Below are 23,312 nucleotides of genomic sequence, written 5' to 3' on the forward strand. Positions count from 1 at the left end.
GAGATATTATATCCACAGCACCCCTTCCTGCCTCCCCCTCTCCCCAGTTGTGAGTCGGAGAGTTTTTCTTTCTGTCTTAACTTTTGCTTGAAGTGCAGTTGCAGTTTTTGAGATTGGTGGGGAGGGATGGAGTGTTGTGTTGGCATGGAGCAGGGATGGTTGGGGGGGGGGGTAAGGGGAGGCGAGGGTCTTGTAAGGGGGTGTATTTGGGGCTCTTGTAGGGGGTAAAGGGGGGTTGTATTTGGGGGTCTTGTAGGGGGTTAAGGGAGGTGTATTTGGGGGTTAAGGGGAGGGTGTATTTAGGGTCTTGTAGGGGGTTAAGGAGGGTGTATTTGGGGGTCTTGTAGGGGGTTAAGGAGGGTGTATTTGGGGGTCTTGTAGGGGGTTAAGGAGGGTGTATTTGGGGGTCTTGTAGGGGGTTAAGGGGAGGGTGTATTTGGGGGTCTTGTAGGGGGTTAAGGGAGGTATATTTGGGGGTATAGGGGAGGTGTATTTGGAGGTCTTGTAGGGGGTTAAGGGGGGGTGTATTTGGGGGTCTTGTAATGGGTTATGGCGAGGTGTATTTGGGGGTCTTGTAGGGGGTATAGGGGAGGGTGTATTTGGGGTCTTGTAGGGGGTATAGGGGAGGGTGTATTTGGGGTCTTGTAGGGGTTATAGGGGAGGGTGTATTTGGGGGTCTTGTAGGGGGTTAAGGGGAGGTGTATTTGGGGGTCTTGTAGGGGACTCGACTTGTTCCATATGACCCTGTTTTCCTGAATGAGAAAAGTAAAATGAATATTACAATTTTAAATAATGTATAATCATTAATGAATCTTTACATTTGCACTCTTTGCAAACCTGTACTCATGTAATCTGATTTACACACCTGTACTCATGTAATCTGACTGCAAATGTAAATGGAAAAGTGATCCCTGATGATAAGAAGGAAATACATTTTGACTGACTGCTTAACAAGCTATTATAATGTCTCTGCAGTAATACCCTGTCATAGTCACAAATGGCACCCTATTCCCTATGTAGTGCACTACTTTTGACCAGCCTCCTTAGGGTGCGATTTGGGACATACTGAGAATAGCATCCTAGGTAGCTACTACCTACCACCGTTGTTTAACATATTAAGTTCTACCATTGTAGTTGCTAACAAAGGGCTGCACACTATGTGTGTCCCAAATCGCACCCTATAGCTTATCTAGTGCACTTCCCTATTGGCGTCGTTCGGCCATCCGGATCTCGTAAGCTTACATTCTGCTATATACGGACTTCTGAAAGATTGAAGTCGAAGTGAAACGAGAGAGCAGCGATCAGGATGGAGGATCAGGTTACTGCCCTATAGGGTCCTGGTCTGAAGTAGTGCCGTATAAAAGGGATTAGGGTGCCATGTGGGATATTGACAACCAGTTCACTAACTAACCCTCTGCTGTAAAATACCAACAAAAATGTTTTATTATTTTTTTATTAGCCATATAGTATGTTTGCTTTTTAATTTGAGACTGTTAACCTCCTGACATGTAATTCTACTCATGTAGGTCTGCTCTCACCTAGTGCCCAGAAATATGTATCCTAATATGCCCTACAGTCCACTGTAGAGTATATGACCTGTTCTGAGCGCTTGTCTGAGATGGTATCGCCTGTTGTCCCCCTCTACCTTTTTCTGGAGATGGTATCGCCCGTTATCTCCTTACTTCAGCAGGGGAGAAGTGTATTCAATCAGTCAGTACCAATTCTCTCCCCACCCCTTCCCCTTGGCTAACACTTTGCTAACACCTTGCAGATCTACCAACATTGAATGTATATGGCCAAATGGAAATGCTAGGGAGTGAATTGGAACTGGCCCTCAATTTGCTGTCCCTGTTCAGGAGGATACTCAATTTACTGTCCCTGTTCAGGAGGATACTCAATTTACTGTCCCTGTTCAGGAGGATACTCAATTTACTGTCCCTGTTCAGGAGAATACTCAATTTACTGTCCCTGTTCAGGGGGATCCTCAATTTACTGTCCCTGTTCAGGGGGATCCTCAATTTACTCTCCCTGTTCAGGGGGATACTCAATTTACTGTCCCTGTTCAGGGGGATACTCAATTTACTGTCCCTGTTCAGGGGGATCCTCAATTTACTGTCCCTGTTCAGGGGGATCCTCAATTTACTGTCCCTGTTCAGGGGGATACTCAATTTACTGTCCCTGTTCAGGGGGATACTCAATTTACTGTCCCTGTTCAGGGGGATCCTCAATTTACTGTCCCTGTTCAGGGGGATCCTCAATTTACTGTCCCTGTTCAGGAGGATCCTCAATTTACTGTCCCTGTTCAGGAGGATACTCAATTTACTGTCCACTCAATTTACTGGCCCTGTTCAGGAGGATCCTCAATTTACTGTTCCTGTTCAGGAGGATTCATCTTTTTTTCCCCTTAAGTTGAATTGTTATTGTTTTTTCTTTTTGTATTCTGTTGCGTAGAGAGAATGAAAGTTACTCCACAGATTCACATTAAACCTCCATTAATAAATATATTGAAGTATAACTTCCCAGAAGGAGTTTTTTAATCTCAGGTTAAACTGATTTAAAGCATCTCTAAGACAATATGTTGGTAGGATTCATGTTACCAAAAAAAAACAGTAAAATTGATTGAAAATCAAATGTTTTGTCTTTTTCTTAAAGCATTTATCATACTTGTTCATTGTCAACTTTATAAAATGTTTTCTCTAAATTAGAGTAATTCAACAGTACTAAGGCCAGGATTCAATCCCATTGCACTGTCAGCAATTTGCCTTTTAAAGGCAATGTTTCAGCGTCGGGCAGAGACCGCATTCACTTAAACATTGCATATGTCAGCTGTGGTATATCAGACTGTATACTACTGTATGACAAAACATTTAATTTTATTGCTTTTAATTACGTTGGTAACCAGTTTATAATAGCAATAAGGCACCGCAGGGGATTGTGGTATATGGCCACTATACCACGGCTAAGGGCTGTGTCCAGACAGTCGGCATAAGAACAGCCCTAAGCTGTGATATATTGGCCATATACCCCCCCCCCCCCCCCCCAGTGCCTTATTGCTTAATTGTAAATACTAGATGAGCTTCTATATGTTGCCTGCTGAGGGAGTCTGGGGATGGAAGATGGTCAATGGACAGGAGTGGATGTCCGGACACAAAGCTCCCAGGACAGGATCACTTTTTTGTGTGTGTAGTAGATTAGAACAGAAAATAATAGAAAAGTACATTTTCTAATGTTGGATTATATTTGTGAAACATTCAAATTGATGATACAGTGTGATGAAGTTCTGGAAAGTTGGCTACATATAAGGAAGCCTAGCTAGCATGGATCCCAACTTGTTCTGAAATAATGACGTGAAACTGAACTATACTGAACAAAAAATATAAAACGCAAGTTTTACCGAGTTACAATTCATATAAGTAAATCAGTCGATTTTTACATTCGTTAGGCCCTAATCTATGGATTTCACATGACTAGGCAGGGGCGCAGCCATGGGCGGGCATAGGCCCACCCACTGTGGAGCCAGGACCAGACAATCATAATTAGTCCCCCCCCCAACAAAATAGCTTTATTACAGACAGAAATACTCCTCAGTTTCAACAGCTGTCCAGGTGGCTGGTCTCAGACAATCCCACAGGTGAAGAAGCCGGGTGTGGAGGTCCTGGGCTGGTGTGGTTACATATGGTTGTGAGGCCGGTTGGACTTACTGCCAATTTCTCTAAAATGACGTTGGAGGCGCCTTATGGTAGAAAAATGAACGTTGCATTCTTTGGCAACAGCTCTGGTGGACATTCCTGCATGCCAATTGCACGTTTCCTCAAAACTTGAGACATCTGTAGCATTGTGTTGTGTGACAGAACTGCACATTTTAGAGTGGCCTTTAATTGTCACCAGTACAAGGTGCCCCTGTGTAATGATCATGCTGTTTAATCAGCTTCTTGATATGCCACAACTGTCAGTTGGATGGATTATCTTGGCAAAGGAGAAATGATCCCTAACAGGGATGTAAACAAATTTGTGCACAAAATTTGAGAGAAATAAGCTTTTTGTGTGTATGGAACATTACTGGGATCTTTTATTTCAGCTCATGATACATGGGACCAACACTTTACATGTTGCGTTTATGTTCTTGTTCGGTGTTATTGGTTTAGGATCCAGGCAAAAGGAAGCTTGTTTTTGGCCCGGGTTACTATAGCTATATATAGATATCCTATACTATAGGATATCTGATGGTCTGATCTGGGAAACTGGATCACGTTGTGTGGAACAGAACGTGTTGGTTGAATTAAATCCAAAAACATATTTTCACCATGGGAGACCAGCTTTCTCCCTCCTAGTGTTTTTAATCCTTCTGTTTGGCCAACCTTTACCCCTTTATTGTTTACAAAGGGTATGTCAATCAGATTAACAGAATCGGCATTCATGCAGGATTACATGTAATTTTACACGGCTGCAAAAAATAGGAAAGTCCATGCTATGTTGACGCAGGTGCTTCATACTTTAACAGTCTGTCATGAGAGACCAAGACCAAAAGATGGGGAGTTCAAATTAATCTAGTAGGTGCCAGAACGGTATACTACGAAGCAAGCTAGATCTAGTCGGGCTTTGCTAAAGTTAGCCAGCTTCAGTTAGCTTCACATTCCATCCGTACTACAATGGTGGATATTGCTCTTCCACCTACTGCTAACTCCAGCAGGCCTGTAACTGCAAGTGCATATCGAACAAGGCTAGTCGAATGCCGAACTTTATTGAGACAATGCTGAAACATCAATACATGGGCGAGTCAGTCCTACAATTTCATTTTTTTGCCCGAAATCAACATGAAAGAAAAGTATGCTGTATGCTGGTGACACAATTATTTATTCTAGCGCGTCTAATATTGAGAAGGCTTTTCAGGACTTACTGTTGGCCTTTGATGTTATTCAAAGGCAGCTTTTCCAATTGAAACTTGTGCTTGTGCTTCCCTGAAAGTAAACAGATGGAGTCACTTGTAGATTTTAACTATAACAGGCCAGCAAATTGATAGGTTCACCTCCTATAAGTATCTTGGGATTTGGTTAGATGAAAAGTTTAAATTTAAACTCATTGATAACTTGACCAAGAAACTGAAGTTGAAATTGGGTTTCTATTTCAGGAACAAATCCTGCTTTTCAATGTTAGTCAGAAAGGATCTTGTTCAAAGCACTTTTTAATCAGTGCTGGATTATGGTGATATTGTCTATATGCAGGCCTCAGCAAGTACCTTAAACTCTGGATGCAGTGTATCATGGTGCTTTAAGATCTATTACCAATGCTAGATCACTTACCCACAGCCCCCATTCTCATCGACGGGGCTGCAGTGGAGCAGGTTGAGAGCTTCAAGTTCCTTGGTGTCCACATCAACAACAAACTAACATGGTCCAAGCACACCAAGACAGTCGTGAAGAGGGCACGACAAAACCTATTCCCTCTCAAGAGACTGAAAAGATTTGGCAAGGGTCCTCAGATCCTCAAAAGGTTTTACAGCTGCACCATCGAGAGCATCCTGACTGGTTGCATCACTGCCTGGTATGGCAACTGCTCTGCCTCTGACCGCAAGGCACTACAGAGGGCAGTGCGAACGGCCCAGTACATTACTGGGGCCAAGCTTCCTGCCATCCAGGACCTCTATACCAGGCGGTATCAGAGGAAGTACCTAAAAATTGTCAAAGACTCCAGCCATCCTAGTCATAGACTGTTCTCTCTGCTATCGCATGGCAAGTGGTACCGGAGCACCAAGTCTAGGTCCAAGAGGCTTCTAAACAGCTTCTACCCCCAAGCCATAAGACTCCTGAACAGATAATCAAATGGCTACCCAGACTATTTGCATTGCCCCCCGCCCATTTTCTTACACCGCTGCTACTCTCTGTTGTTATCATCTATGCATAGTCACACCTCAACTAACTGGTGCCCCCGCACATTGACTCTGTACCGTTACTCCCCTGTTTATAGTCTCGCTATTGTTATTTTACTGCTGCTCTTTAATTACTTGTTATTTCTTATTCTTATCCATATTTGTTTTAAACTGCATTGTTGGTTAGGGGCTCGTAAGTAAGCATTTCACTGTAAGGTCTACCTACACCTGTTGTATTCGGCATTTCACTGTCAGGTCTGTCTACACCTGTTGTATTCGGCATTTCACTGTCAGGTCTGTCTACACCTGTTGTATTCGGCATTTCACTGTGAGGTCTGTCTACACCTGTTGTATTCAGCGCATGGGACTAATAACATTTGATTTGATTTGATCACTGTGATTTGTATGCTATGGTACAACGGACCTCTCTCTCCACCAGGAGGCTAAAGCACTGGTACACTTTGGTGTACAAAGCATTGATGAGACAACTCCCTTTGTATCTCTGTTCCTAAGGTTAGAACTGAGATGGGGGGAAACATTTTTTTTCCCATAATGCCCCCTTATCCTCGAACATGCTTCAGAAGATTATAAAGTTAGGGGAGTTAGTGTCCTTGTCTGTTTTTAAGACTCTGATCGACAACACTGTTTGTGATAACTACAGTTTTTTCTAATCTTCTATTGTATCTTTAACTTGTGACACTTTGTCTTTTGTGTTTATTTTGTATTTTTCTGTAATGTTTTATGAACACGGCTTCTATTTCCCTGTTTTTCCTTTTTGCCAGGTCGCCCTCGCAAAAAAAAGTTTTTTTTAACCTCAATGGGTTTTACCTGGTTAAATAAAGGCTAAATAAATAAAAAATTCAGCAGGCTATGCTGTGAAACAGGCTGTTAGAAGTGGCGTTTTTCTTTTCTTACGTATCGTGAATGACGTCTTTGATGCGCTTATCAATGCACAAACACCTTTTTCCCCCACCTATCAATAAAATCATTTTATAAAGTAATTAAAAAGTTTTACTGTGTGTGAACTTTCAAATGCATTCTGTTATTACTTAATGTATAATGTGATGGGTATTTTAATATTACTATTTTTAAAAACATTATTTTAAAAACATTTGATTAATAAAATATTATTAGTTAACTTCTTCAAATGAAAGGGACGATGATGCAATCATTGCGAGATGGAGGGAATCTGATTTTTCATTGGTCCTCAACTCGCAGCTCAGTCATTTCAGTCAGGGTAAGTGGTTAGCCCTGAGTCAGTCTGCCACGGAGCAGTTTAGTTCTGAACGATTCGTTGCCATAGAAACGTACCTGGCTGAAAGGTGAGACACTTTCGTATGGCCGGTTATCCTGATTTGAACTCAAGAGTTGTCCAAAGTTACCTCGCTAACTCCTCAAACCTGCTCTGTTGTATAGGGCTCTGGACAGTATATCACTCAGTATGTTGGCTACAAAATGCAGCTGCCAGGCAGGTCAAATGTAGGGGTGGCTGAAGATCACTCTCCTGTAGTGTCTGAAACGGCAACCTATTTCCTATTTAGTGCAGTATATTTTACAAGGGCCAATAGGACACTATATAGGGAATAGGGTGCTATTCAGTACGCAGGCTTGTTGATAGAGTAGCATTCTGTGCTGGTTCTTGGTCTTCCTGGGACCAGTACTGCCTGGAAAATAGGCTCTGTCTTGGTACTCTGATGGGAGTATGAAGGATCATGCAGGGCTGGGAAAACTGGTGCTCTGGAGTGAAGGGAAACAATCTGTGGCATGGTGAGACATTCCACCACCTAAAGGCTGTGCAGGGCTGGGAAAACTGTTTCTCTGGCGTGAAGGGAAACAATCTGTGCCATGGTGACATTCCACCACCTAAAGGCTGTGCAGGGCTGGGAAAACTGTTTCTCTGGCGTGAAGGGAAACAATCTGTGCCATGGTGAGACATTCCACCACCTAAAGGCTGTGCAGGGCTGGGAAAACTGTTTCTCTGGAGTGAAGGGAAACAATCTGTGCCATGGTGAGACATTCCACCACCTAAAGGCTGTGCAGGGCTGGGAAAACTGTTTCTCTGGCGTGAAGGGAAACAATCTGTGCCATGGTGATACATTCCACCACCCAAAGGCTGTCCTTTACCAGATGATGTGTTCTGTTTCTCTCCCTCTCGACTATTTGTTCATTTGTATGCAGTGTTATGGAGTAGTGAACTACACTGTAGTTCAACTAGTAATTTAACTACAGTAGCTTGGTGGTAGTTGAACTAAACTCAAATCTTTGTAGTGTTTTCAGTAGTTCATTCCCATTTTTTGTCTAATAGGCTACATTGCACATTCTTTTAACATCTGACTCCAAAGTGAAGAGAGTCTATGACATTTCAGATTCATTACAAAGTAGTTTGATGAGGTGAACTGTTTTTTTTCAAAGTAACTTCAGTTAGATATATTCTTAAGGACGGCTTTAGTGTAGCTTAACTTCCACCAGTGTGAAGTAAATTGGTAGCTTTGGTCAACTATATGTTCAGAGTAACTTCCCTCAACACTGCTTGTGTGTTTTTGTTTTCATCTGAGCGGTCACATCTGCTCCTGCCAGGTATGCTGGAGTCAGAGCAGATCCCCACCAGCTGCAACCTGTTCCTTAATCAAGACCTCTACATATACTCAGGTCTACCACTTCCACACTGCCAGATGATCATCTCTGCCCAGTCAGTCCATGGTTCTAGCCGGGTGTGCCTTTGGTGCCAGTTTTACCTTACCTGACACTGTTTTCCTCTCCTGTCCGCTACAGTTCTGCCCGCTCTGACTCTGGTCCGTCTCCAGTTCCACGTCTCATCATCCTGCTACTTTGTCCTGGATTCCCCTCCGGACCTGCTTACCCTGCGCCCACACACCTCTCGCTCCAGCCTCAGCCTCCGCACCTGGTTTCCAGCAACCCGCCCGAGCTTCCCCTGACCTGCATTCAACCTTCCCCTCGTGTTTTAATAAATACCTTGGTTACTTCATCCCAGTGTCTTCGTCTGAGTCTGCTGTTGGGTTCACCTGTTCCGCTCCACATGACATGAGCATTCCCTGGCCCTCCTCTCTTCTTTAAGGGTGCATTCCAAACGGCACCCTATTCCCTATATAGTGCACTATTGACCAGGGCTCATAAGTAATGCACTATATAGGGCATCATTTGAAACGCTGACTAAATTATATTGCAAACGTATGGTTAGCGAGGTAACTTTTGCCAACTCTGAGTTCAAATCAGGATAACCGGTCATAAAATACCTATCACATTATACATTAAATAATAACAGGATGCATTTGAAAGTTCACACACAGTAAAACTTTCAAATTACTTTATAAAATTATTTTATTGATAGGTGGGGAAAAATATGTTTGAGCATTGATAAGCACATCAAAGTCAACAAGAGCAGCTACTTCCTGTGGGCCAAACATCGGTAAGAAAGAGCAGCTACTTCCTGTGGGCCAAACATCGTTAAGAAAGAGCAGCTACTTCCTGTGGGCCAAACATCGGTAAGAAAGAGCAGCTACTTCCTATGGGCCAAACATCGGTAAGAAAGAGCAGCTACTTCCTATGGGCCAAAACATCGGTAAGAAAGAGCAGCTACTTCCTATGGGCCAAACATCGGTAAGGAAGAGCATCTATTTCCTATGGGCCAAACATCGGTAAGACAGGATGTTCTGTCCCAGTTCTACTCATGTTTACTTCTCAAAGTCAGGATTAGCCACAAAAACAAAAGTGAAAACCCTGGATACCTCCCAAATAGTCCTATCCACATTGACGGGACCGCAGTGGAGTCGGTGGAAAGCTTCAAGTTCCTCGGCGTACATATCTCCGACAAACTAAAATGGTCCACCCACACCAACAGTGTGGTGAAGAAGGCTCAACAGCGCCTCTTCAACCTCAGGAGGCTGAAGTAATTTCACTTGGCACCTAAAACCCTGACAAACTTTTATAGATGCACAATTGAGAGCATCCTGTTGAGCTGTATCAACGCCTGGTATGGCAACTGCACCTCCCACAACCGCAGGGCTCTCCAGAGGGTGGTGCCCAACGCATCACCGGGGGAAAACTACCAGCCCTCCAGGACACCTACAGCACCCAATATCACAGGAAGGCCAACAATATCATCAAGGATAAAAACCACCCGAGCCACCTGCCTGTTCACCCCACTATCATCCAGAAGGTGAGGTCAGTACAGGTTCTTCAAAGCTGGGACCGAGAGACTGAAAAACAGCTTCTATCTCAAGGCCATCAGACTGTTAAATAGCCATCACTAGCACATTAGAGGCTGCTGCCCTACATACATAGACTTTAAATCACTGGTCACTTTAATAATGGAACACTAGTCACTTTAATAACGTTTACATATTTTGCATTACTCATCTCACGTATATACTGTATTCTATCCTATTCTACTGTATCTTAGTCTATGCTGCTCTGACATTGCTCGCCCAATATTTATATATTCTTAATTACATTCCTTTACTTTAGGTTTGTGTGCATTGTTAGATATTACTGTATTGTTAGAGCTAGAAACATAAGCGTTTCTCTACACCCACAATAACATCTGATAAACACGTGTATGTGATAAATACAATTGGATTTCATTTGATGTAATATAATGAAAGAGAGTGAGGACTGTGGAGGATAGAGCACATGTTAGGAAAGTCAGGCTGGACTTGGAATAGAATAGAATGTAATTTTATTGTTGATCCCTTGAAGACAACTTATTTGAGGTTCTCTGTATGGAATCAAGGGGACCAGACTAGTGCACTCCTCTGTAATGTAATGTTTTAATCATAGCAGCTTGACAGTGTGGACTGCAGAGGGCAGGTTAGGTCAGTAAGGCTGGAGGGTTGGTTTCTGGGTTACTTTCCCTGAATGGGATTCTATGAAGGGGATTATGGGGACCAGTCCAGGGGGACCTAGGGGTGGGAAACTAAAGGATTGATTCAAAACGCTGGACCTGGACTCCATCAGAACAGCACAGCCTGGACTCTATCAGAACAGCACAGCTGCTCAGGAATAAAGTGAGTTGTAAGCAGAGAGACAGGATGGTTGTCGTTTAGAGGAAAACACATCTGCTTGCCTGCCTGTCTGTCTGCCTTTTTTGTCTGCCTGACCGTTTGCCTGTGTGCCCTAAGCCTGTCTGCCTGCCCGTTTGCCTGTCTGCCTGCCCGTTTGCCTGTCTGCCATGCCCGTTTGCCTCTCTGACTGCCCGTTTGCCTGTCTGCCTTTCTGTCTGCTGCTACTCACTCGCCTGGAGAATATGAATTAGATGTATTATGTCACAGCTAACACACTGTTATTTTCCCACTATACCATGCTATGCAATGGTAACATGGTATAACAGTGGTATATGGATGGGAGAGATGGTAACATGCTATAACAGTGGTATATGGATGGGAGAGATGGTAACATGCTATAACAGTGGTATATGGATGGGAGCGATGGTAACATGCTATAACAGTGGAATACGGATGGGAGAGATGGTAACATGCTATAACAGTTGTATACGGATGGGAGAAATGGTAACATGCTATAACAGTGGTATATGGATGGGAGAGATGGTAACATGCTATAACAGTGGTATACGGATGGGAGCGATGGTAACATGCTATAACAGTGGTATATGGATGGGAGAGATGGTAACATGCTATAACAGTGATATATGGATTGGAGAGATGGTAACATGCCATAACAGTGGTATATGGATGGGAGAGATGGTAACATGCTATAACAGTGGTATATGGATGGGAGAGATGGTAACATGCTATAACAGTGGCATATGGATGGGGGAGATGGTAACATGCTATAACAGTGGTATATGGATGGGAGAGATGGTAACATGCTATAACAGTGGTATATGGATGGGAGAGATGGTAACATGCTATAACAGTGGTATATGGATGGGAGAGATGGTAACATGCTATAACAGTGGTATATGGATGGGAGGGATGGTAACATGCTATAACAGTGGTATATGGATGGGAGAGATGGTAACATGCTATAACAGTGGTATATGGATGGGAGAGATGGTAACATGCTATAACAGTGGTATATGGATGGGAGAGATGGTAACATGCTATAACAGTGGTATATGGATGGGAGGGATGGTAACATGCAATAACAGTGGTATATGGATGGGAGGGATGGTAACATGCTATAACAGTGGTATATGGATGGGAGAGATGGTAACATGCTATAACAGTGGTATATGGATGGGAGAGATGGTAAAATGCTATAACAGTGGTATATGGATGGGAGAGATGGTAACATACTATAACAGTGGTATATGGATGGGAGAGATGGTAACATGCTATAACAGTGGTATATGGATGGGAGAGATGGTAACATGGTATAACAGTGGTATATGGATGGGAGGGATGGTAACATGCAATAACAGTGGTATATGGATGGGAGGGATGGTAACATGCTATAACAGTGGTATATGGATGGGAGAGATGGTAACATGCTATAACAGTGGTATATGGATTGGAGAGATGGTAACATGCTATAACAGTGGTATATGGATGGGAGAGATGGTAACATGCTATAACAGGGGTGTATGGATGGGAGGGATGGTAACATGCTATAACAGTGGTATATGGATGGGAGAGATGGTAACATGCTATAACAGTGGTATATGGATGGGAGAGATGGTAACATGCTATAACAGTGGTATATGGATGGGAGAGATGGTAACATGCTATAACAGTGGTATACAGTGAATTGTTCAGGTAATCAATAAGGAGAATATGTTTAGAGTTTATTTAATCAACATCCTCACAGCGCTAAGTATTCTGGATTGTAGGCCTAATAGGTCAGTGGTATTGGCTAGTTGGGCAACTCTGGATTGTAATGGGTCAGTAGTATTGGCTAGCCTTTGGGCTAGTCTGGATTGTAATGGGTCAATGGTATTGGCTAGCCTTTGGGCTAGTCTGGATAGTGATGGGTCAATGGTATTGGCTAGCCTTTGGGCTAGTCTGGATAGTAATGGGTCAATGGTATTGGCTAGCCTTTGTGGCTTGTCTGGATAGTAATGGGTCAATGGTATTGGCTAGCCTTTGGGCTAGTCTGGATAGTAATGGGTCAATGGTATTGGCTAGCCTTTGGGCTCGTCTGGATTGTAATGGGTCATTGTTATTGGCTAGCCTTTGGGCTAGTCTGGATCGTAATGGGTCAATGGTACTGGCTAGCCTTTGGGCTAGTCTGGATAGTAATGGGTCAAGCTGGTATTGGCTAGCCTTTGGGCTCGTCTGGATTGTAATGGGTCAATGGTATTGGTTAGCTTTTGGGCTAGTCTGGATAGTAATGGGTCAATGGTATTGGCTAGCCTTTGGGCTCGTCTGGATTGTAATGGGTCATTGGTATTGGCTAGCCTTTGGGCTAGTCTGGATAGTAATGGGTCAATGGTATTGGCTAGCCTTTGGGCTAGTCTGGATAGTAATGGGTCAATGGTATTGGCTAGCCTTTGGGCTCGTCTGGATAGTAATGGGTCAAGCTGGTATGGTTAGAGAGAGACTGATCCCATTTAGAGATGCTGGTATGGTTAGAGAGAGACTGATCCCATTTAGAGAAGCTGGGAGAGTTAGAGAGAGACTGACTACTTTTAGAGAAGTTGGTATAGTTGTATAGAGACTGACCCATTTAGAAAAGCTGGTATATTTAGAGAGAGACTGACCCCATTTAGAGAAGCTGGTAGAGTTAGAGGGAGACTGACCCCATTTAAAGAAGCTGGTATGGTTAGAGAGAGACTGACCCCATTTAGAGAAGCTGGTATATTTAGAGAGAGACTGACCCCATTTAGAGAAGCTGGTAGAGTTAGAGGGAGACTGACCCCATTTAGAGAAGCTGGTATGGTTAGAGAGAGACTGACCCCATTTAGAGAAGCTGGTAGAGTTAGAGAGAGACTGACCCCATTTAGAAAAGCTGGTAGAGTTAGAGAGAGACTGACCCCATTTAGAGAAGATGGTATATTTAGAGAGAGACTGACCCCCTTTAAGAGAAGCTTGTAGAGTTAGAGAGAGACTGACCCCATTTAGAAAATCTGGTATGGTTAGAGAGAGTCTGGCCCCATTTAGAGAAGCTGGTTGAGTTATAGAGAGACCGACCCCTTTTGGAGAAGCTGGTATATTTAGAGAGAGACTGACCCCATTTAGAGAAGCTGGTAGAGTTATAGAGAGACTGACCCCTTTTAGAAAAGCTGGTATATTTAGAGAGAGACTGACCCCATTTAGAGAAGCTGGTAGAGTTAGAGAGAGACTGACCCCATTTAGAGAATCTGGTATTGTTAGAGAGAGGCTGGCCCTATTTAGAGAAGCTGGTATGGTTAGAGAGAGGCTGGCCCCATTTAGAGAAGCTGGTAGAGGTAGTGAGAAACTGACCCCATTTAGAAAAGCTGGTAGAGTTATAGAGAGACTGACCCCTTTTAGAGAAGCTGGTAGAGTTATAGAGAGATGACCCCATTTAGAGAAGCTGGTGCATTTAGAGAGAGACTGACCCCATTTAGAGAAGCTTGTATATTTATTGAGAGACTGACCCCATTTAGAGAAGCTTGTATATTTGTAGAGAGACTGACCCCATTTAGAGAAGCTTGTATATTTATAGAGAGACTGACCCCATTTAGAGAAGCTTGTATATTTATAGAGAGACTGACCCCATTTAGAGAAGCTTGTATATTTATAGAGAGACTGACCCCATTTCAAAAAGCTGGTAGAGTGAGAGAGAAAATGACCCCATTTAGAGATGCTGGTAGAGATAGATAGAGGACGGTTCCTGTCATTTTGTCCTGTGGATGCATCCCAAATGGCACCCTATATAGTGCACTACACTATCCCTATATTTTACCCTTATAGGGAGTAGGGTGCCATTTGGGATGTGAATTCTGTTTGGCAGACTGTTGAAACTCTTACATATTCCATCCATTCTACATATCCAGACAGAGAATAACGTTAATATAGCAGATGGGACTTTGTGAAACTCACTCCTCAGCCTGAAATGTCTCCACTTAGGCTGCCGAGTCCAATCCTCTTCGGTACCGCAACTGGTTATAACGTTTTAGTAAGGACGGTCCCCTGTGTTTGTGAGGCAGAGGTCCCGGGATCTAGTCTTACTGTGAGCTGGAGAGGAAGGAAGTGGAACGGCTAAGCAAGCACTGTGACGTCAGCTACATTAGCTCTGTTTTCACGACATACATAAAGCTTTCTGGATGTCAGCTACAGTAGTACTGTTTTCAGGACATACATAAAGCTTTCTGGATGTCAGCTACATTAGTACTGTTTTCAGGACATACATAAAGCTTTCTGGATGTCAGCAACATTAGCACTGTTTTCACGACATACATAAAGCTTTCTGGATGTCAGCTACATTAGCACTGTTTTCACGACATACATAAAGCTTTCTGGATGGAAAGGGACACCTGCCATTAACAAGTCCCAGTCAATATGGAACTCCATTGGGGAAGGATCATTTAGTTTTATTAGGGGCTCTGTACTACAATCACTCTTGTGAGTCCCAAATGGCACCCTATTCCCAAAAATGAATGTAGAAAGTGCAGACTGCCCCTTTAATAAAGCTACACTTTCACAAGGTACACATTCACATTTATATCATATACTCCAAACTGATCTATACACTACCAAAAGTCTTAGAACACCTACTCATTCAAGGCTTTTTCTTTATTTTTACTATGTTTTACATTGTAGAATAATAGTGAAGACATCAAAACTTTGAAATAGCACATATGGAATCATGCAGTAACCAAAAATGGTTAAACAAATCAAAATGTATTTTATATTTGAGTTTCTTCAAAGTAGCCACCCTTTGCCTTGATGACAGCTTTGCACACTATTGGCATTCTCTCAACCAGCTTTACCTGGAATGCTTTTCCAACTGTCTTGAAGGAGTTCCCACATATGTGTCAGCACTTGTTGGCTGCTTTTCCTTCACTCTGCAGTCCGACTCATCCCAAATCATCTAAATTTTTTTGAGGTCGGGGGATTGTGGAGGCCAGGTCATCTGATGCAGCACTCCATAACACTCCTTCTTGGTAAAACAGGGAAGACATTGTCTTCCCTGTGGCTCACTAAGCCAAAACCAGATGGGATGGCATATCGCTGCAGAATGCTGTGGTAGCCCTGCTGGTTAAGTGGCCTTGCCTTCTAAATAAATCACAGACAGTGTCACCAGCAAAGTACCCACACACCATAACACCTCCTCCTCCATGCTTTACAGTGGGAAATACACATGCAGAGATCATCCATTCACCCACACCGCGTCTCACAAAGACACCAAAAATCTCCAATTTGGACAAATTTCCACCGGTCTAAAGTCCATTTCTCGGGTTTCTTGTCCCAAGCAAGTCTCTTCTTCTTATTGGTGTCCATTAATAGTGGTTTCTTTGCAGCAATTCAACCATGAAGACCTGATTCACACAGTCTCCTCTGAACAGATGATGTTGAGATGTGTCTGTTACTTGACCTCTGTGAAGCATTTATTTGGGATGCAATTTCTGAGGTGCAGTTAACTGTAATGAACTTATCCTCTGCAGCAGAGGTAACTCTGGGTCTTCCTTTCGTGCTGCGGTTCTCATGAGAGCCAGTTTCATCATAGCGTTTGATGGTTTTTGCGACTGCACTTGAAGAAACTTTCAAAGTTCTTAAAATTTTACGGATTGACTGACCTTCATGTCTTAAAGTAATGATGGACTGTCAATTATCTTTGCTTATTTGAGCTGTTCTTGTCATAATATGGACTTGGTATTTTACCCCCTTACCTTCTTACAACACAACTGACTGACTCAAACGCATTAAGAAGGAAAGAAATTCCACAAATTAACTTTTAAGAATGCACACCTGTTAATTGAAATGCATTCCACGTGACTACCTCATGAAGCTGGTTGAGAGAATGCCAAGAGTGTGCAAAGCTGTCATCAAGGCAAAGGGTGGCTATTTGAAGAATCTTAAGTTTTAAATATATTTGTATTTGTTTAAAACTTTTTTGCTTACTACATGATTCAATATGTGTTATTTCCTAGTTTTGATGTCTTCACTATTATTCTACAATGTAGAAAATAGTACAAATAAAGAAAAACCCTTGAATGAGTAGGTGTGTCCAAGCTTGACTGGTACTCTATGACCCCCCCCCCCCCCCCCCCCCCCCCCCCCACAATGAACACCTTCACAAGAACTCAACATGACATGAGTCAACAGACACACACAGAGGAAGGATCTGGAAATATTGTGGTGTTTCAGTTCAGCAGAAAGAGGACTGGTGTGGTGCTGCTTCCTCTGGGGAGGAGTTGGGCAGACTGGTTAACCCTGAGAGAGGGAGATTGATCTGCCTCACTGCCTGTGATCCTCGTTAACTCTGACACACCGAAGGAGGTGACAAACACACCGACACATCTGTGTTATTTTCCTGCTGTAAAAAGCAAGAAAGAATATACAAAAAAAAAAAAAAACATTTTGTGTGCGAACCACTCGTCATTTTTAGGACCTTGTCGGCACTGAGACGAAAGGCAGAGCTCTGACCCTGACGATGCAGTGTTGGGACAACCTAATCAACACCCTGAGCTGTGTGCTATTCCTGGTGGGAGTGAGCCACCTGGTGCGTCTGACCCAGGCCCCCTATGGACGCTACCTGGACTTGGGGCTGTCCTCCTCCTCCTCCTCCATGCCCAGGATGGTGCCTGCTAGACTGGCCTGGTTCCTCCAGGAGCTCCCCTCTCTCCTGGTGCCACTGATGATGATGACTACCACAGCCAACCACACGGAGTCCAGCCTGGGGACCAGCCTGCTACTGGGGACCTTTTGTCTGCACTACTTTCAGAGGTACTGTACTGCTAGCCCTGTACTGTCTGTGCAGTAAAGAGAGAAAGAGTGTTACTGACTGACTGTGGCAAATTAACCCTAACCCCTAACCCTAACCCTAACTCCTAACCCCTAACCCTAAAGCATAACCCTAATGCCTAACCCTAACTCTAATACCTAACCCTAACCCCAACGCCTAACCCCTAACACTAACCCTAACCCCTAACCCTAACGCCTAACCCTAATGCCTAACCCCTAACCCTAAAGCATAACCCTAATGCCTAACCCTAACTCTAATACCTAACCCTAACCCCAACGCCTAACCCCTAACACTAACCCTAACCCCTAACCCTAACGCCTAACCCTAATGCCTAACCCTAACCCTAACTCTAATGCCTAACGCCTAACCCTAACCCTAACCCTGATGCCTAACCCTAACGCCTAATCCTAACCCTAACACTAACCCTAATGCCTAACCCTAACCCTAACGCCTAACCCTAACCCTAATGCCTAACCCTAACGCCTAATCCTAACCCTAACACTAATCCTAATGCCGAATCCTAACCCTAACCCCTAATCCTAACCCTAACTTTAAATTAAGACCAAAAAGTAATTTTTTTGTATTCATGAATTTTTACAATATAGAAAATGTTGACTTTGCAGCTGGCCTGGCTAAGGGGAAGACTCATGATAATTAACATCAACCTGTGTGTGTGTGTGTGTGTGTGTGTGTTTGTGTGTGTGTGTGTGTGTGTGTGTGTGTGTGTGTGTGTGTGTGTGTGTGTGTGTGTGTGTGTGTGTGTGTGTGTGTGTGTGTGTGTGTGTGTGTGTGTGTGTGCATGCAGGCGTGTGCGTGTGTGTGTGAGATATAGTATTCCTGCTCCGTACTGTTTAAAGGAGCTGGGAAGAAGGACAGATCAAATGTTAGCTCAGTGCAGTATGACTTCAGCTACACACACACACACACACACACACACACACACACACACACACACACACACACACACACACACACACACACACACACACACACACACATTTTTGTGTGCACAGTTCTTCAACATAGTCAGAGATGAGCAATAAACTGTAGGGTCAAAATGTGATGCTATAACAGTATAAAAAAAAAACATTATTTTCAAATTAACCTGTGAAACATGTCTGTACGCATCATGGTGATATGTTACACTGGTCTCTAATCTATTCATGTTGTTGATAGACTGGTCTCTAATCTATTCATGTTGTTGATAGACTGGTCTCTAATCTATTCATTATGTTGATGATAGACTGGTCTCTAATCTATTCATGTTGTTGATAGACTGGTCTCTAATCTATTCGTTATGTTGATGATAGACTGGTCTCTAATCTATTCATTATGTTGATGATAGACTGGTCTCTAATCTATTCATCATGTTGATGATAGACTTGCCTCTAATCTATTCATGTTGTTGATAGACTGGTCTCTAATCTATTCATGTTGATGATAGACTGGACTCTAATCTATTAATGTTGTTGATAGACTGTCTCTAATCTATTCATGTTGATGATAGACTGGTCTCTAATCTATTCATCATGTTGATGATAGACTGGTCTCTAATCTATTCATGTTGGTGATAGACTATTCTCTAATCTATTCATGTTGTTGATAGACTGTCTCTAATCTATTCATGTTGTTGATAGACTGGTCTCTAATCTATCCATCATATTGATGATAGACTGGCCTCTAATCTTTTCATGTTGATGATAGATTGGTCTCTAATCTATTCATGTTGATGATAGACTGGTCTCTAATCTATTCATGTTGTTGATAGACTGGTCTCTAATCTATTCATGTTGTTTATAGACTGGTCTCTAATCTATTCATGTTGATGATAGACTGGGCTCTAGTCTATTCATATTGATGATAGACTGTCTCTAATCTATTCATGTTGATGATAGACTAGTCTCTAATCTATTCATGTTGATGATAGACTGGCCTCTAATCTATTCATTATTTTGATGATAGACTGGACTCTAATCTATTCATTATGTTGATGATAGACTGGTCTCTAATCTATTCATGTTGATGATAGACTGGCCTCTAATCTATTCATGTTGATGATAGACTGGACTCTAATCTATTCATCATGCTGATGATAGACTGGCCTCTAATCTATTCATGTTGGTGATAGACTTGTCTCTAATCTATTCATGTTGTTGATAGACTGTCTCTAATCTATTCATGTTGTTGTTGATTGGTCTCTAATCTATTCATCATGTTGATGATAGACTGGTCTCTAATCTATTCATCATGTTGATGATAGACTGGTCTCTAATCTATTCATGTTGATGATAGACTGGTCTCTAATCTATTCATGTTGTTGATTGATTGGTCTTTAATCTATTCATCATGTTGATGATAGACTGGTCTCTAATCTATTCATCATGTTGATGATAGACTGGCCTCTAATCTATTCATGTTGATGATAGACTGGCCTCTAATCTATTCATGTTGATGATAGACTGGGCTCTAATCTATTCATGTTGTTGATAGACTGGTCTCTAATCTATTCATGTTGATGATAGACTGGTCTCTAATCTATTCATCATGTTGATGATAGACTGCCTCTAATCTATTCATGTTGATGATAGACTGGCCTCTAATCTATTCATGTTGTTGATAGACTGTCTCTAATCTATTCATGTTGATGATAGACTGGGCTCTAATCTATTCATTATGTTGATGATAGACTGGGCTCTAATTTATTAATGTTGATGATAGACTGGACTCTAATCTATTCATGTTGTTGATAGACTGGTCTCTAATCTATTCATCATGTTGATGATAGACTGGTCTCTAATCTATTCATGTTGTTGATAGACTGGTCTCTAATCTATCCATCATATTGATGATAGACTGGCCTCTAATCTTTTCATGTTGATGATAGATTGGTCTCTAATCTATTCATGTTGATGATAGACTGGTCTCTAATCTATTCATGTTGTTGATAGACTGGACTGTAATCTATTCATGTTGTTTATAGACTGGTCTCTAATCTATTCATGTTGATGATAGACTGGTCTCTAATCTATTCATGACAAATCAAGATGGCGGCAGGGCAGTTTCGCTGAGCATGTTGTGTCAAACTGTTTGTTTGGTTAAATGTTCAAATAATTTGTTACTTAGCAAAACCGTTATAGGCTGCGAAAGTTGTCATTAAATATCAGGTAAAATCTAAAATCCTTCAGGATCAAAGGGTTAAATTCGCTAGTAAACCAAGCAGTGACATCTGCTGGTTTCTACAGGAGGAGATACAGCCGGTGTGGTGCCCTCCCTGAAAGCCAAGAGATGATACATTTGCGCTGTGACTGACGGTCTAGACACGTTGGGCCGACTAGCTTTGGATAATCCTCAACGGTCAGGTTTTTCAACTGTGTTTCGCCATTCTACTGTAGACTTCTGCCTCCTCTGCTGCCTTGTTGTGCTGTGTGGTGGAAGCCAGAGGTCGGTATCTGTGCTGTGACATAACGTCTAGATGCGCTGGGCTAACTAGCCCAGGATACCCCTGCTGTGTGGACTCGCCACCAGTGATTGGCCAGTCTACTGGGCCCGCTGCTGCCTCACTGTGCGGCAGCCTACTGCAAGGCGACTGGGTGCATTGACCAGAACCACACACTTGGTGAAATCCCTGTCACAACAATGCTTGGGCACTCACTTGGTTTCTAACTCTACTAGACCTGTAGGCTACAGCTGAAATGCTTTTAGGGAATTTAAGGTTTCGAAAGAGTGACTCAGTATATTTTAATATTGTTTTATTTTTGTTTTAGTGAATTGTTAGAGATTCAGTGGTTAAAATTTGTGTTTTTGTACAAATGGTTTTAATTGCTGCCTACATGGGTTATGGCTCATTGTGTAGTCTAAACAATAAAAAAACAATCTCATCTCCTTACACCAGAGATACCGCTAAACCCTACTGGGGTTTTTGGTGTCAGGAAACATTCACCCAAACCCAGGCCCATTGGCTATGGATCAGGAAACATTCACCCAAACCCAGGCCAATTGGCTACAGATTAGGAAACGTTCACCCAAACCCAGGCCCATTGGCTACGGATCAGGAAACATTCACCCAAACCCAGGCCCATTGGCAATGGATCAGGAAACATTCACCCAAACCCAGACTCATTGGCTATGGATCAGGAAACATTCACCTAAACCGAGGCCCATTGGCTATGGATCAGGAAACATTCACCCAAACCCAGGCCCATTGGCTACGGATCAGGAAACATTCACCCAAACCCAGGCCCATTGGCTCTGGATCAGGAAACATTTACCCAAACCCAGGCCTAGTGGCTATGGATCAGGAAACATTCACCCAAATCCAGACCCATTGGCTATGGATCAGGAAACATTCACCCAAACCCAGACCCATTGGCTATGGATCAGGAAACATTCACCCAAACCCAGACCCATTGGCTATGGATGAACTTCCCACTCCAAATTATTTAAAAACTAGATCAGGGTTGGGACTGATGCATATTAATGTGAAGAGTTTAATGCCAAAATTGGACATGATACAAGTCTGGGTACACACTGCTGACCCAGATGTCTTAGTGCTGTCCAAGACCTGGCTTAAGAAATCTGTTCTAAATCAGTCTGTAGGCTTAGGATGGTTATAATGTTTATAGATGTGACAGACAAAATAAGGGGGGAGGTATAGCCATCTATATTAAAGACAGATATGTAATTACTGAGGTGTTTATCTAAACCAAAACAGTTAGAGTTTTTAGCATTGAAGCTGCAATTATCGAAAGCTGTGAACTTAGATTTCCATCTGCAAAAGTAGAATCCCTGGATTCTCTGGCTGAACTGATGCGTGGGGGGGGGATGAAATGGTTCTTATGGGCGATTTAAACTGGGATTGGTTATCTCCAAACTCCGAGGCCATAAGAGGACTGTGCAATATACTACATTTTACTCAAATTATAAATGCAAGTCACAAGACTCAATCAATCCAAAAGACATCTCCAAGTCAACACTTATTGGTGTTACTCTAACAAACAATCAAATCAATCCGGCATAAATACTCGGCCTGTTGGTATTTTCCCTAATGATTTAAGTGATCATTGTGCAGTTGCTTGCATTAGAGACACCAACATCCACAAAGTGCTCTGTCGGTTCATAGTCAAATGAAATTTTAGGCAGTTCTGTGAGCAGGAATTCCTGCATGAACTTTATGCATGCAACTGGGATAGGATTGCGCTTATTCCAGATATCGAAGAGGCATTCTTCTATTTTCATTCTATTATTTCTACTATCTGTGATAAACACGCCCCTCTCAAAAAGTATCGGGTAAAAGGTAGAGACAATCCCTGGTTTACAGGGGAATTATCTGATTGGATCCACAAACGAAGTACACAATGGGCCAAAGCCGGAAAGGGTCATTCTCAGGCTGAATGGCAGTTATTCAGGGCACTGAGAAATAAGTGCACTTTGTTAATACGAAAATGCAAATCTAGTTTCTATTACGAATCTACCAATCTACTCAATAACCCCACGAAATGATGGAAAACCATTAAATCCATGAATGCTAACACAAACTCCTTTGGTCTTCCACTGAAATTGACCTCAAATTCAATGGATGTGACAAACAAGAATAAACTAC

The 23,312-nt window shown here is 42.6% G+C and overlaps 1 protein-coding gene across 1 annotated transcript in view; it reads left to right on the forward strand.

The window, feature by feature from the left end:
• The first annotated feature begins 10,831 nt into the window (after positions 1–10,831).
• srd5a2b (steroid-5-alpha-reductase, alpha polypeptide 2b) overlaps positions 10,832–23,312 on the forward strand; it is a 58,100-nt gene continuing 45,619 nt past the window's right edge. The window contains exons 1-2 of the mRNA XM_029702228.1: positions 10,832–10,890; positions 17,357–17,694. Of these exons, the coding sequence (XP_029558088.1) occupies positions 17,402–17,694 (293 nt within the window). The 5' untranslated portion in view covers positions 10,832–10,890; positions 17,357–17,401. The remainder of the gene's footprint in view (positions 10,891–17,356; positions 17,695–23,312) is intronic.

This window comes from Salmo trutta, chromosome 2 (assembly GCF_901001165.1).
Source record: "Salmo trutta chromosome 2, fSalTru1.1, whole genome shotgun sequence".
NCBI lineage: Eukaryota > Metazoa > Chordata > Actinopteri > Salmoniformes > Salmonidae > Salmo > Salmo trutta.